This window comes from Triticum dicoccoides, chromosome 2A (assembly GCF_002162155.2).
Source record: "Triticum dicoccoides isolate Atlit2015 ecotype Zavitan chromosome 2A, WEW_v2.0, whole genome shotgun sequence".
Taxonomy (NCBI): Eukaryota; Viridiplantae; Streptophyta; class Magnoliopsida; order Poales; family Poaceae; genus Triticum; species Triticum dicoccoides.
The window spans coordinates 175,851,479-175,866,165 of record NC_041382.1 but is presented as its reverse complement, the minus strand read 5'-3'; the positions used below and the strand labels follow the sequence as shown (position 1 = coordinate 175,866,165).

General features: G+C 52.0%; 1 protein-coding gene across 2 annotated transcripts; it reads right to left on the bottom strand.

Moving 5' to 3' along the window:
* Window positions 1-2,745: 2,745 nt before the first annotated feature.
* Window positions 2,746-9,400, bottom strand: LOC119354069 (protein TIME FOR COFFEE-like). 2 transcript variants are annotated; one of them, XM_037620770.1, is made up of 12 exons: window positions 8,899-9,400; window positions 8,656-8,807; window positions 8,241-8,565; window positions 7,743-8,148; window positions 7,573-7,624; window positions 7,320-7,409; window positions 6,943-7,198; window positions 6,784-6,853; window positions 6,609-6,693; window positions 6,086-6,523; window positions 3,340-5,980; window positions 2,746-3,228 (listed from the first exon to the last, which is right to left on the bottom strand). In XM_037620770.1, the coding sequence occupies exons 1-12, from the start codon at window positions 9,398-9,400 to the stop codon at window positions 3,221-3,223; spliced, it is 5,025 nt and encodes a 1,674-aa protein (XP_037476667.1). In that variant the 3' UTR covers window positions 2,746-3,220. The 2 variants fall into 2 exon arrangements, with proteins under 2 accessions (XP_037476667.1, XP_037476666.1); XM_037620769.1 differs by lacking the exon at window positions 2,746-3,228 and having other exon boundaries at window positions 3,260-5,980.
* Window positions 9,401-14,687: the final 5,287 nt, after the last annotated feature.

Sequence of the window (14,687 nt, the reverse complement as noted above, 5' to 3'; positions counted from 1 at the left end):
ATCTTCATGGTCGTGAGGGTTATTTCCAGGTGATTGCTGGACTCAAAGTTCTAGATCTAAGCATCAATGGTGTCCTCCCTCTCCATGACCGCGAGGGTTATTTCCAGGTGATTGCCGGATTCATAGTTCTAGATCTAAGCATCATAGTTTATAGTTTAGAGATTTCTTCAAAACAACTATTAACTGAATTTCCAATAATGTTGTTCTTCCTCTTCATGATAGTGGGGGTTCTTTCCAAGTGATTGCCAGATTCAAAGTTCTATATCCAAGCATCGATGGTGTCCTTCCTCTTCATGGTCGTGAGGGTTATTTCCAGGTGATTGTCGCATTCAAAGTTCTATATCGAAGGATCGATGGTGTCCTTCCTCTTCATGGCCGTGAGGGTTATTTCCAGGTGATTGAGAGATTCAAAGTTTTAGATGTAAGCACCGATGGTATGATCCCACTTCATGACCCTGGGGATTATTTCGAGGTAAGTGCCGAAAGCAAAGTTATAGATCTAAGCAAGAAACATTGGTTAAAGTTGTTATGTCTACTGTTTTTATAGAAAGCGAGTTGAAAGTGAAAAGAATATCTTAGATCCGAATTGAAAGCTCGTATGTACCGAGGTTCTAAGTGGGGTTGGGAGGGGAGGGTGGATGATGGGGAGTTGGAGGGTTTGTAGAATAGAATAGACGGGGCATCGATAATAGAGATCGAGTGGCTGATGTCGGAGGGATGTTTGGCCACAGTGGAGGGTCACTCTTCACATACATATGAGTCCTCTTGTTGGATACCCCACCCAACATAACATCCTCTTGGACCACTCAATCCTCTCACACCTTGGGGTCTCCTCTCCCACTCTCTTTTCCTAAAATCTATCCCTATTGGTCTGATGGCTGGTAACATGACAGTGATGCCTCCTCTATATGTAAATTCTAAGAGATTGTAAATTGCTTAGTTAGTTCCTTTCTTCTTCCTGGAAGAGTAAGGATGTTCATCGTATCCTCAATTGGTAGTTCCCTTCTATGTGTAGCATTTTTTATTAGTCAGGTAGTCTCTTCGTTCGGCAGCGTCACTCGCGGAGATCTAGATCTCCCAATATCCTTGAACAGACATGTGCGAACCATACCGCCTCTATTTCCTTGAGAGCTCCTTTGATTCAAATGAAATTTGTAGGATTTTCAAAAGATTTGGATCCTTTAAAAACTTTCCTGCATTGGTCGTTCGATTCACGTGATTGAAATCCCTATGATTCACTCATACTCTACGTTGGAGGAAATTTTAGTGCACTCAAACCTCTTGGTAGAATTCCTTTGCCTTCTCATGTGCTATCAAACACTTCTCGGGGACGCTCAATCCTGCATCTTTTCCCATCTCCACGCTTTTTGCCTACTTGGACCGTAGATCGTATCTGAAGCCGACGATCACCAAACAAGCATTCGCCGTTTTCGCCCACCGGAGTTCCACCGCCCCGCCCAAGGTTCACAGCGCGAGCACGGGTGGCCCACCCAGCCCAGGCGCTTGTGACCGGCGCACGTAGCGCGCAAACGGCGTGGGCATGCAAATCCAGTTGCCGGTAAACTCTGGCGACTCGCAGAACAGCCTGGCGGTGCTACGTCACGACGGCGACAGGGACACCAGATTTTACTGACGAAAACAACAACTGGACGCACAGAACAAGCACTGGCGCACCTCTCTCCCCGTCCCAATCAAAGACAAGAGTTTTTGGCAATAATGACAGGCCATGGGGCCACCTGATGTGTGTATGCACACGATATCGCAGCGAGGTAGTAGTACTACCACCAGTACTCCTACTCCTACTGCATGGCATCCCATGGACGGATGAGCCATGAGTGCGTGCCGGAAAGAAAGGCAAAGGCCAGGTTAACCCAAACAAACAAACAATCAATCCAGCACGCGATTAATCACATGTCACCAACAACCGGGGCGGTGCATCTGGACAAAGGCTCCGTGCGTGCGTGCGTGCGCGCAGACCCACTCCGGACAGGAAAGGGAGGGAACGCCATGCCATTGCGCCAAGCGAAAGGAAAGCGATGTCCCCCGGCCAAGGCAAAATTTTCCAGATACTTTACTTTTTAGCCTGCACGTCGGGTGGCTGTTAGGCCGGACACGTGTGATGGCCGAGAGCGATCCATGTGAATGAGATCATCATCATCCAGCCCCAGTGTCATAGATAGATAGATAGATAGATTAGATATAAATAGAAGATTGGTACGATTAGGAAGAAGATAGCGGCAGCACGCGTCCGTCCGTCCGTCCGGGCAAGTTAACAAATGGCGGAGTGGAAGAGTGGCGTGCCGGACTGCGCACCGGAAAGAGTAGCACTTTCGGATGAGTGAGCACTGCAGTGCCGAGTCATCACACAGGCCAGAATTACTCTGCTTTGCTATCTTAACAAGATTATCCATCCATCCATCCACCGCCTTGATTGATTCATTTCTTCTACAAGGCTACCTAGCTAATTACAACGCACACACCCAAAAGGCAGGTCATGGTCACTCTCATGCTATGCTATGCAACAACTACTAGTACTACTTATCTGCCTCTCTGCCTCCGCCCCAGTTGTTTCTAAAACAATCCAACATACTACTACTACTACTCCTACTCCTTGAGAGATATTTCCCTCTCTGCCCCAAATTGTTTCTAAAACAATCCAAGCAGATCTGAGTATTGACAAAACACATGGAGAAAAAAAAAGGAAAGAAACACAGAAAGAAAGAAAGAAAAGAGGAAGGCAAGAGCAGCAGCATCACAAAAGTTTCCCTTGACCTGCATTCTAATTAAACCTTCTTCCTTCAGTTAAGACAACAACAAAAGGAACAAATCTAAAGAGACCAGACCAGAGCAGAGCAGCACTTCGAGGAGAGGAGAGGGGAGGGGAGAAGTTCAGAGAGAGACCAGCTTTTGACAATCTTGCATAAAACTGCTAAAAAAAGGGGTTTCTATGCACCTCCAGCTTTCCACCATGGGAGGATAACCTACTACACACAAGTATCACTCCCATCAGCCAGCCGTTCCACAGTTTTACTCCACAGATTTGCCAGAGCCCCTGAATGGATGGAATGGGTGCATCATCCTCCTCGTCGACGATCCGGCTCTCGCAGCTATGCCTCTTGCCATGCAATCGCTTCTTCCGCGCGCCGAGCTTCCGACAGAATTAGCAGTTAGCTCGCCGACTCAGATTAGCAGCATCCCCATGCTCTGGCGTCTAGGTCCTTTACTTACCTGACAAACACAAGGGTTTTATGTTAGTCGAAACAACTGAGTCAAGTTATATGGTGGCGGTACATGGAACAACGTCTGCAGGGGAAACAAGTATGGATAGAGGTCCATTACCAGCAGCAGGCTTCTGATCACTGGTAGGCTTTACGGGCATTGGCATTGAAAACGTCAATTGTGCCGCTGAAAGGTGAGAGTGAGGCGAACCACTCGCAGATTGCCCCGCTGTCGCAAGGTGCATAAAACCACCAGGCGCTGGATGAAGATTGGCCTTCATGTTACTGCCAGCTGCACTATGAGCCTTCCCCGCATCGGCTGGAACCGCAGATGTGGACATCGACATGGAACCAAGAGAGAGCATCGCAGACGAACCAGAGACAGCATTCTGCTGCTGCTGCTGCTGCTGCTGCGTCTTGTCAGCCGAGCGCTTTTGGTAGAGGCCAGCACCAGCTCCAGCATTTACATGCTGAGGCGGACCTTGTGGCGCAAAGGCATTGGAGATGAAGAAATGGCCGTGGCCATGGCCTTGTGGGAACGCCTGCTGTTGTTTCAATGAGGGTCCATGTGACTGCTGCTTACCACCAGAGTGAGCCATGTTTGGTTGCTGACCAAGGATCGATGGCATAGGCATACTGCTGTAGGGATTTGTTGAAGCCGACTTGGATCCAGAAGTTGAAGGAGAGTTCTTTGCTGCATGTTGTTGAGGTGATGACAATTGGACAACTGGCTGGCCACCCTTCGCACTTCCAGATGCAGGTGGGCTACCACCAGTACTTTTGGAGACCGAGTTAGATGGCGAACCAGAAGCAACCGGAGCATTTGAAGATCGAGATAGGTCCCCTGCTCCTCCAGTAGAAAGATTAGTAAGGGAGTGGCCAATCTTCGACGAACTCATGCTTTGTGACTGGTGATTCGGGGTGGAGAGAGCCTGCAGAGCTTTTGCTTGTTGATGGAGACCACTGTTCTTCATCATAATCAAATTAGAAGGCGAGGATGCAGCAGGGACAGAAGCAGCTGAAGGTGGAGCTGACACTCTCATCGACGACGATGCCTTCAATTGAGGTGATTGACCAGGAACTCCGCCTTGAGAAGCGCTTGATGGATACATTAAATTCTGGAAGTTCGTCGCACTCAAACGGTCAGAGTATCCACTTGCATTACTCGGAGCAGCAGACCTGGGGCGAGAGTTCAGATGATTTTGAAACAATTGCTGTTGCTGCTGCTGTTTCTGAAGCTGTAACATATGTTGCTGGTGCTGCTGCTGTTGTTGTTGCTGCTGCTGCTGTTGCTGCTGCTGCTGGAGTTGCTGCTGTTGCTGCTGCTGCTGGAGTTGCTGCTGTTGCTGCTGCTGTTGGAGTTGCTGCTGCTGGAATTGTTGCTGCATCTGGTGCTGATGGTGTTGGTGCAGCTGCAGCTGAATTTGCTGCTGTTGCTGCTGCTGGGACATGGTCGGTGCAGATGGGGCTGCAGCTGACGTAGCTGCTGCAGTAGAAGCACTTGAAGATTTGCTGCTGCCTAACCCAAAGGCATTCGAAGATTCCGCACCAATAAGGCTCAAAGTGCGGACTGAGGGCTCATTAGCACTGCTACCAAGGAAAGGGTGCATAAAAGACTTGTTTTCTGGCTTAGAGAAAGAAAGAGAATGCTGCTGTGAATCACTCGGGTACTTTGCAGATGCAGATTTCTTTCTCTCATTATCTCCAGCACTTGGCGTTGAAGATGAATCCCCAGCCACAGATTTAGCTTCTGCAGCATTTTGATGCTGGGGTTTATGCTGTGCACCTTGAACAGACTGGGCTGAAGCAAAATTGAGCTGAGGGTAACCATGCCGGCCTGCTTCTTGATGGCTCTGGAAAAGCGCATGGTTCTGTGCCAATGACGAGAAGTCAAGACCATTTGGAGCAGAACCAGGAGCGCCAATGGAACCAAAGGGCATCACAAAAGGCTGAGATGAAGCAAGATCAATTCGAACCCCCTGGCCTCGACTGGTTGGTGGCTGCTGGTGGTGATCATTCGATTTCTTCTCACTCTGATTCCCAGCAGATGGCATCAACGCAAAATTTGGAAGATGCATTGGAATAGCAAAATTATGTTCATGCCCACCCTTCTGATGGTGTGAAGACTTGTCATCACTTGACTGGCCATCTTGCAGAGTCTTGTCTGGATCCTGTCGGTGAGCGAGGCCATGTAGAAGAACAGGACGCTGGTTGCCGCTCGAATAGCTCTGGGAACTGTTGGCAGCGGCTGCTGCGGCAGCTGCGGCAGCGGCAGCAGCAGCATTAGCATTTGGTGCATATCCCAGCAACCCTTGTGATTGTTGTGGCTGATGCTTCTGAGAGGAACCAGACAAGCTTGGCATTGAGTTTTTCTGATGATTTTGTTGCTGCGTACCTTGCTGCTGTGATGGGTTCAACATGTGGGGAGAGTAGACATGCCCGTTGAAATACGGTACACCTGGGCCTGGTGGTGCCATGCCTCGATATGATGGAGCTCCTCCAGCATGAGCAGCAGCGAGCTGGAATGGGTAGCCGTTCTGTAAGATGGCCAAGAACTGGGCATCACCCGGCTGCAAGTTGGCAAAGCTCAAGTTCATGGCCGATGCGCCAGCGTGTGCTGCTGAAGCGTGGGCAGTGGCAGATGACGGCATCGCACTGCTGGTGCCAGAAGATTTTGTATCTCCCATTCGATTGGCAGCGGCAGTTGCAGCTGCTACTGCTGCAGCATGTTGGTTGAATGGAAAGATGAATGTTGGCGCTTGCTGTAAAAAACAAAGGGTGCACGGGAAATTATATAAGGAAAAAATTACCAAAAAGAACCATAAGAAATACTAGTAATGAATAGCATAAATCCACGACAAGCATACCATCATGTTTGGTGGCATGGGAGAGGACTGCTGCGCTTCAAGAGCTGGAGGTTGCTTCCTTTGGTTTGATTCAGCAACACTGGCACTGCTGGATGCCGCTTTATCCTTGGAGAGGCTCCCCTGGAAAGGAGAAGGCACCATTGAAGGAGCCTTAGTTTCTTGCAGCGGGGCGTGTGCCCGAACAGGGTAGCTCCCCTGCATTGGGTTCGCGAGAAGGGAGGCAGCCTCCGCAGGTGGAACGACGCCCATGTTGAATGGTCCTCTTGGACCAAAGAATGGTGCAGATCTTGTGGCGGCGGCAGCAGCAGCGGCAGCCGCTGTTGTGGGCCAGAAAGAGTTCATCTTTGTAATTCGCTGGTGGTATTGGATCTGCTGTGCGATGTAACAATGTGTAGCGCAGCGCTTGGGGCGTACTGGCAGTGGAGGCAATGCAGGATGCTGCAATATAGGAAACCTTTAGACTTGGCAAAGAAATTCACTCCAAAGACAGAAACCACACCATAGCTTAAGTGAGAAAGCGAACCTGTAATCCAGCAGAAGTCCCTGGCTTGATGTCCATAGGATGATGAAGCCCAGGAGCTGATAGTCCAGGAACAGGAGCAATGTAACTGCCAAGGTAAGAAACAACAGATTTTAGACCACAAATCCTTCAGGGAGCAAGAGTGCGTGTAAAACATCGAACAGCAGTGAAAACTCACCTAAAAGGTGGGAAAGTCCCCATCCAGCCGCCTACGGTCATTGGCATAGGGGGTAAAGCAGCAGGTAGAGCTGCCAGATGAGGAAAAACCCAAGTCAACAAAGAATCACCTTTTACAAAAGCAGTGAGAAAATGGGGAAGAACCAGGCGAAATTCTTACGTGATTTCTCATGCTTGACCTCGGACTTTGAGGGCTTGTGCTGCTGCTGCTGCGGTGGCGGCAATGGCGGCTGTCTGCGCTCAGATGGCGACTTTTCGTCCCCTTGGCTGGGCTTCTCCAAATCAAGCTGCAGAGTGAGCTTCTTTGGAGCAAGCTCCTCCGCCGGAATCCTTTGCGCCTTCTCGTCCTCCAGATTGATCTCCAGGCCTCTCCGGGTCCTCTCGCCATCTTTCTTTTCAGAATTTCCTCTCCCGGCCTGAAATCCCAGCAAAAGATGAACAACAAATGGACCGATCAGAATCAAACATCCAATGCTCCAGCCGCTAAGGAGGTCAATCAACAGAATTGGTGAAACTGAAGCAGACAGAGGCACCCACCACGTCCATCTCAGAATCCAATCCCTTCTTATCCGCATCAGGGTCGGAAGAGCCATCTCTATCAGGAGATAGCTTCCCAGGAGGGGGAGCCTGGAACAAGCACAAGGGGAGAGAAAAAGGTGAGATGAAAAAAGGGCTGAAAAGAAAACAAAAAAGCCAATCAACAGTTGCGGCAAAAAATTGTCGTTTTCAATCTTTGCCCAGCAAATTCCGCAAGACCAATTCAACCACACACATGAAAGCATATACCCACCATGAGATCAATGCAAAACTTTTCTTGCCGAGCGCCATCGGATGCCAGCTCACTGATAAAAAAATAAAACAATTCACGCGAAATCGTGAATATACTAATCAGATCGGCACAATCCAAAGGCAATAATGGTTATCACAACACCAATAATATAAAAAATCCAAATGGCCCACCTCTTTGTCGCGGTGGTGGCCTCCCCATTCCTGGCCTCAGAGCCGACCGGCGCAGCAGCCTCGCCGTCGGGCTTGACTGCTGCTGCCGGCGGCTCGGCCCGGCTGCTCTCGGGCCCGGGATCCCGTCGATCTGATTCACTGGCCCGGAGCTCTGGATCTCTTCCTCTGTGGTCCTCCCTCTTCTCTGGCTCCCGGGTAGCCTCCTGCTGCGCGCCAGCGGTGGCGGCGGCGGCGGCGGTGCTGGCGACACTTTCGGCCACAGCCGACACGGACGGCTTCGCATCTGATCTTGCCACCGGAAGCACTTCCGGCCTTGCGGGCGGCTCTGCCGTGTCCGGTTTTGCTGGGCTCGCCGGGCGGTTCTCGTTGTCGTACTTGGCGAGCCGTGGCCGCTTCCTCTTTGGGGCTGGCAAAAGCAGTGAGGAAGCTTATTAGACCCACAAAACCAAAATTAGCAACAAAAAATCATTGTAAGATCAAAATTGACGAGCTGCCCACCTATAGTGGTGAGAGAGGCTGAATCTGCCGGCCGGACGACAGATGACGACGGAGCCGGCGAAGAGTTCCCGGACTTGGCCTCCGGCGCGTCCTTGGGCTCCGGCTTGTGGTTCATGTTCTCCTGCTTGGGAGGGCAGGGGAACTGCCGCGTCAGGCCAAATAGCACCTCGGCGACCTCGATCTCCTCCTGAATGAACGATGGCGACTTGGAAATCTTTGCTGGTGGCGGCTGAGGCGGGGCTGCCGAAGGAGCTGAAGCCGGCGACGGCCGCTGCTTCGGTACAGGCCCAGAACCGCCGCTGCTCCCACCGCCGCCAAGTGTTTTCTGCGAGACACCGGAGAGAGGGAAATCAGTAAGGGCAAGAGTTTAAGGAATCATGAGGGGAGATGGATTGTGTCGGCCTGAAAAACGCACCAGCTTTTTCCGAGCAGGGGCGGTGGCCGATGTGGAAGCCGGCGAGATCGGCCGTGAAGAAGGCCGCTGGATCTGCGAGCCGTCTACAGCGGCGCCGCCGCCGCTCCCACCGCCGGGGCCTGTCCACTCGTGCGAAGACCTCTTGGTAGAAGCTGCGGAAAACACGAGGAACGCCGTCGAGATCAGGGAAAGAGAAGCGGCAACAAGGGTGGAAATTTGCTTGTTTTGCGGTGCATAGCATACCTGAGCGCGCCTTCCTCGGGACTGGAACGCCGATCATTTCGTCGGCGGCCTTCCACACTATGGGGCCCTTGGGATTGGAGCCCCCCTTCCGGTGCATCGACTGCGGGCCGTGGTGGTGGTGGTTGTTGTAACCGCCGCCGCCGCCGCCGCTGCTGCTGCTGCTGTGATGGTGCGCGGCGCCAGGCTGTGGCGGGGACGGCGGAGGCGCCGTGCTGGGTGACCGGCGCTGCACCGACGGGAACCTGGGCGCGGAGGCGGCGAGCTCCTCGTCGGGGTCGTCGTCGTCGTCGCCGAGGCTGTCGTCGGAGGTGTCGTCGCCGTCGTCGCGGCCGTTGCCGTTGAGCATGAGGCGGTCCCCCCGCCTCCTCTCGGACCGAGGCGAGTCCCTCGGCCCCGCGCCGCCGGAGACGCCGCCGCCGTTGCTCCTGAGCCGGCGCCGCGGCGGAGGCGCCCCGCCGGACATGGCCAGTGCGGCCCTCCTTCCTTCCCGGATCCGCTCCATGTCAGATCTGAGGCATGCGCCTCCGATCTCCCCGCCTAGTCGCCGGCGTCCGGCAGGCACCGCCGCCGCCGCGCAGATCCACGCACCAACCGCCTCGACAAGGCAGCGGGAGAGAGCGAGAGAGCCCGCCCTCCTTGTCCTTCTCCTTCCCCTCGCGCTCACGAGTATCTCCTCCCTCTCCCTCTCTCTCACGATGCTACTCCTCTCCTAGAGGGAAGAGTGCTCTCCTCTCGTCTCGTCTCCCTCGGCTGGAAGGAAATGGCTGCTGCTTCTCTGGTCTGGTGTGGCCTCCTCCCCTCCCCTTGTGGCTCGCTTTCTAGGCCTCATCCTCTTTTTGTCGCTGCCCATGCCCGCATCCGACGGCCAGGATCCGCCCCACGCATCCGACGGCCCCGCCCCCGCGCCTGCCACCGTGGCCGCCCCCACCGCCCAGCACCCAACGGAACACGCGATAAAATCTCGTGGACGCTTCCTTACGCAACAAGCATGGCCCGATGGCCGACACGTGGCGGGGCAGCCGAGCGGGGTGAGTCCCCGAACCGTCCACGGGCTATAGCAGGTGGGTGGGTGGGTGATGGCGCCACGCCCCGCCCATTTGTTCCCTTCCCCAACCAATTTTTTTATCCTCTAGTAAAAAACTTAACACTCCACGCAAAATAAATAAAGCAAGTAGGAAAAGAATAAAGAAGTGGCGCTACGCCATCGATCGGCTTTGGCCCGGGGGACCACCACGCGTGGATGGGCCTGATCTGGACAGTGCGGAGGGTTTCACCCGGCTGACGTGGCGCCTGCGCGCACCGGTCGCTGCGGGTGGGTTAAAAGGGCACGAGGGAAAGTCTCCAGGCAGGCAGTGGGGGGCGGGCGGGGCCCACGCGCGGGCCCGGGCATCTCCCCGTCTCATCCGCTTTTTTTTTCTTTTCTTTTTTTTCTTTTCTTTTCTTTTTCTCTTTCGCGTAACGTTCTGCTCGTGGGCTCCGACGTGGCGGGGCGGGTGATTGTCGGCGGGGCCCGCCGGCCACCAACCTTCACCGCACCGCTGGCCTACTACTTCTACTCTCAATGAAATTAAGATATTCCTTGAAAACACCCACTAGTTTAATATCATTAAACCACGGAGGAGATCCGGAAGATGTCATTGTATACGCGGATTGCCGCGGTTACTTAACTGGATCAGTAATAAACGCCATTAAATTTAAATTTAGAATTTCGCTGCGGTGCGGTGCGGTGCTGTGCTGTGCGGGGCGTCGTATTTTTTTTTTGAAGGGGGGGCGTCGTATTTTGGATCCGGACGCCACCGGGTGCATGGTGGCCTGCCGCTGTTTGCTTTAGTGAACAGCGGTCTCCTCAGCCCATAGGTTTTAAATTTTAGTGTTGGCATTTATCTTGAATTTATTGCAGGATTTTCGGTGATGCATGTTTAGTGGAAGGCATTTCAGTTGACTACAGGCGTTACGGTGACTTCGTAAAATCTCTAAGATAATATGCCGACTCGATCTTTTCCGAGGTGCTAATAGAGGTAGGATGCGTGTATGTGCGTTCATAGGGGTGAATATGTGCGCGTATATATGAGCGTTTGCGTCTGTTTTGTCTTAAGATATATCTACATCCGGGCACCCCAAACTGGCCTCAGATGCCCGGGCGGACGGTCCGGTCATGAAAATTCGACCGACACGGGCGCCTCAAATGGGCCTTAAACATCTGAGCTGAACGGCACCCCTCATAGTCAACCCAAATATGGGGCGGATATGAGGGCGCCCGGACACGTCTGCCACATTGGACTAACGACGAGGTCCCACACGAAATCGCCCGAAAATCCGGTGGTCCGACAGACGTCTCCTCCGGTGGGGGTGTGAACGACGTGTGGTTCTACTTCGGCTCGCCGCCCGAGGCCAAATCCGACTATTTAATTCGGCTGGCGTCACCCAACCCTATCCCGCCGCCTACCTGAGCCCATCCACCTCCTCTCTCCCGCTCTGTCGCTCTTCGCATGCTCTCCAGCTTCTCCATGGTCTGGCAAAAGATAACCACCTACGATATGTTCACGTCGGAGCGCCGGTACCAGATCGAGCAGGAGATCCGGGCGAGGTGCACCGCGCGCACCGCCTGCATCGCTGTCGGGCTGCCTCCGAACTTGCCGAAACCGGAGGAGGAGGAGCGGGCAAAGGAGGATGAGGGAAAGGAGCAGCAGCCGGCTCCGATGGAGGTGGAGAAGGAGGTGGACGAGCCTAAGCAGCTAAAGCAAGAGCGGCTTCGGGCTTCAACATGGAGGACGTGGAGGCGGAGTTCGCCGTTGCACAAGCAGACGAGATGGCGGAGCAGCAGGCCATTCTGGAGTCCATCCAGGATGAGGCCTATATAGAGGCCAACCGGCAATTCATCCGGCAGGAACGGGCGGCAACTGACGCCCTCTTCAAGGAGGTCGAAGCGGAGATGGATGCAGAGGCCGACATGGAGGAGTCGCGGGAGACGGAGTTGCGGCTGTCGCCCATGTACCTGACGGAGCATTAAAATATAGGGTATCACTACTGCAGGATGCTGCTAACGTGACAGTACGATCAGAGACCCTTCGACGAAACTGTGTGCGATGCCATAATCACAAACGATGGTGTAAAAAACCCGTCAAAAAGGTGCAAAATGTTTGCGATTGAGGATGCATCAAACATGGTTCAGATTTTAGTTGCGTGTGAGATGCAAGGCATACGGTTCAGCTCAATTAACTATTTATGATTAGGTAACACAAAAGAAACGGGCAGCGAGATGAAGGTGTGTGCGATGTACAACATACGTTCACTCGGAAGAACTGTTTATGATTAGGCAACACAAAAGAAACGGTCAGCCAGATCAAGGTGTGTGCGATATACGACATGCGGTTCACTCGGATGAACTATTTGCGTTAAGACATGAGAACAGAAACGATTCAACTTAATAAGATGTGTGTGATACGTGGCAAACAGGTCTATAATCGAAAACGTGTGCGAAGACCGATAACAACATAGTCGATTACTACTAACAAGCCGTGTGTGTTGTGAGCAAACGATTGCCGGTATACAATTGTGAGTGGTTGATGAAAACATCACCAATAGGTTCCATTGTTTAGTCCGTGTGCGATGTGATTTTCTTTGTCCGCACAACATCTACGCTCTCTCTACAGAGCATCAACATATATACTTACAAAAACAACATTGCATAACCAAATTAAGTATACAATTACACAAATGACTACACACATAACATTTCCACGCACCAAAGTAAGCAATTAAATGCATACTAAAGTAGGAGAAACGAGGATCTAATCATCTACTTATTGTTGCAACGACACTTGCCATTGCTCTGCTTCCGGCTGGATCCCTGACCATTTTGGGGAAGGAGGCACTTCCTCATGTCAACGATCCGCATGTACATTTCGTAGCTCATGTATGCCTCCTTGGCCGCATACACGACGTGAGCTTTGTCGAGTTTCTCCATCCAGGCCGAGTGTCAGGCACGCTTGTCCTTGTTGCACGAATCCTTCGTGTCTCTGTAGTAGGGGTCGATGATGGCCTCGGCGAGGTGAACCAGTGAGTCCTTCTCATGCTCCTTGCTGCCCCAGATCTTGTATTGGCCCTAGATGTCGACAAGATTCTGGCAGGCGATGCCCGAATTCTCGAGCGCCTTTACATCGTTGGTGATGTCCACCGTAGCAAACATGTAGTGGGGGCTGTTGACAAACCTAGCGAAACGCTCGCAAGGACTTGTGCCCAGGCAGTAGTGGTAGACGAGGACATGGCGGCGCACACACATCTAGGCGACGACGACCTTGGGACGAGACCCGGCACGAGCACGGGTGTACTCGAGGTCGAACCCGACCACCTTGTACTTCTCCTCGGCAAGCAACAGCTCCATGATGTGGATGAAGTGCTCCACCCAGACCGGGTCGTTGGTGTACACCACCGAGAGGTCCATGAACCTTCTGTGGGTGTCCACCACGGCACACATGTTGAACTGTTGCTCGTCGTCGGCAGCCGCTCGGAGTGCCATTGGAGCCGCGCGGGATACCCTCTAAGAATTTCTCATGGTGAGTGTGCTTCTTGCAATGGTGGTGAGCGATCGAAAGGTTGAAGAGACACAAGGGTTAAATGCCCGCTGTAATAAATGGGGGCCGGCCGGCCTGTAATCGTCACGTCTTGTCACGGCGTTCATAGCGGAGGATTTCAGTGCACGCTTGACAACACCGCACCGCAAGCATAGGCTCGAAGAGGCGCCAAATGTATAGTCGGTGAGCCTGTTCCCGCGCTACCGCGCTATTTACCGCACAAGCTTCCCGCCCGGCTAGTTTGGCCACACTGCGGCTAGAAGAGGGACAAATCATGGGCATTTATTGGCAAAAGGCTTTGTAAAAATGAAGTGTGTGGAATGACTTCGGTCATAAGTTTACCCATGAGTGATGAGGTCAAAATTACACATAAGGGTGTGATGATGGACACTCGAGTGCGATAATTAATTCTGTGCTCTACAATGCACATGGTGGAAGAAACCAACTGCATGCAATAATGTCGAAGATCGCAGTCAAGTTAGCTATACATATCGTGTGCTGTGAGATCGACAAGATAAACAGATTCGAGAATGGATAATAAAATCTAAGACCATTGCATATTGAGGTCAAAATAGTGCTAGCAATATATGAGTCTCATATGATGCCATTTCAACGATTGTACCACAAAAACTCGAAATATTACAAGGTTCAAATTCCAGAGTTATATGGCTCAAATTTGAAGATTACAAGGTTCAGACTGATATTAGAAATGAAATTCAGCTCATCAGTTGTAAACACTCGCGCTGATCCGCTGAACATGGATATCAGAGAGGTTCAAACTAACATCACCGCTTCTAAGTCTGGTTTCGAAATCTCACAATTTTTGCAAAGGGGTCAGCCACTGAGAAGTCATGTATAGGGTTGACACGATGACTTCCGATTACTCTGTCATCCGAAGTTCCAAAATGAAATTCTGCATTTTTGGAGCCTACTCCATTCTGCCACAGGCGCCGACGCTGATCAACAAACCATTCATTTTTACGAAATAAATGTAGGGCAAACCTCATTTCCTTCAGCACCCTTGCTCTAAGAACAAAGAACCTAGCGAATATAATCTCCGGTGAGGTCCCTCGGTATGAGTTCAAAGTAATTTTTGAGAGAGGCGGATCTAGCCATTCGACATGATTGTTATATTGTATCACATTATCCACCACTGGACCTAATCTTATCTGCAAAATAAGAAAATGTGTTAGTGCCTACATGCAGTTTTGAACA

Bases quoted from the DNA above. Each gene is read 5' to 3' on its own strand.
- LOC119354069 (XM_037620769.1), bottom strand. From the start codon at position 9,400: ATGGAGCGGATCCGGGAAGGAAGGAGGGCCGCACTGGCCATGTCCGGC. The intron at 6,854-6,942 runs GTAAGAATTTCG...CTCATCTGGCAG, and splicing joins GGTCAAGCATGAGAAATCAC to CTCTACCTGCTGCTTTACCC. The intron at 6,694-6,783 runs GTGAGTTTTCAC...TTACCTTGGCAG, and splicing joins GGGACTTTCCCACCTTTTAG to TTACATTGCTCCTGTTCCTG.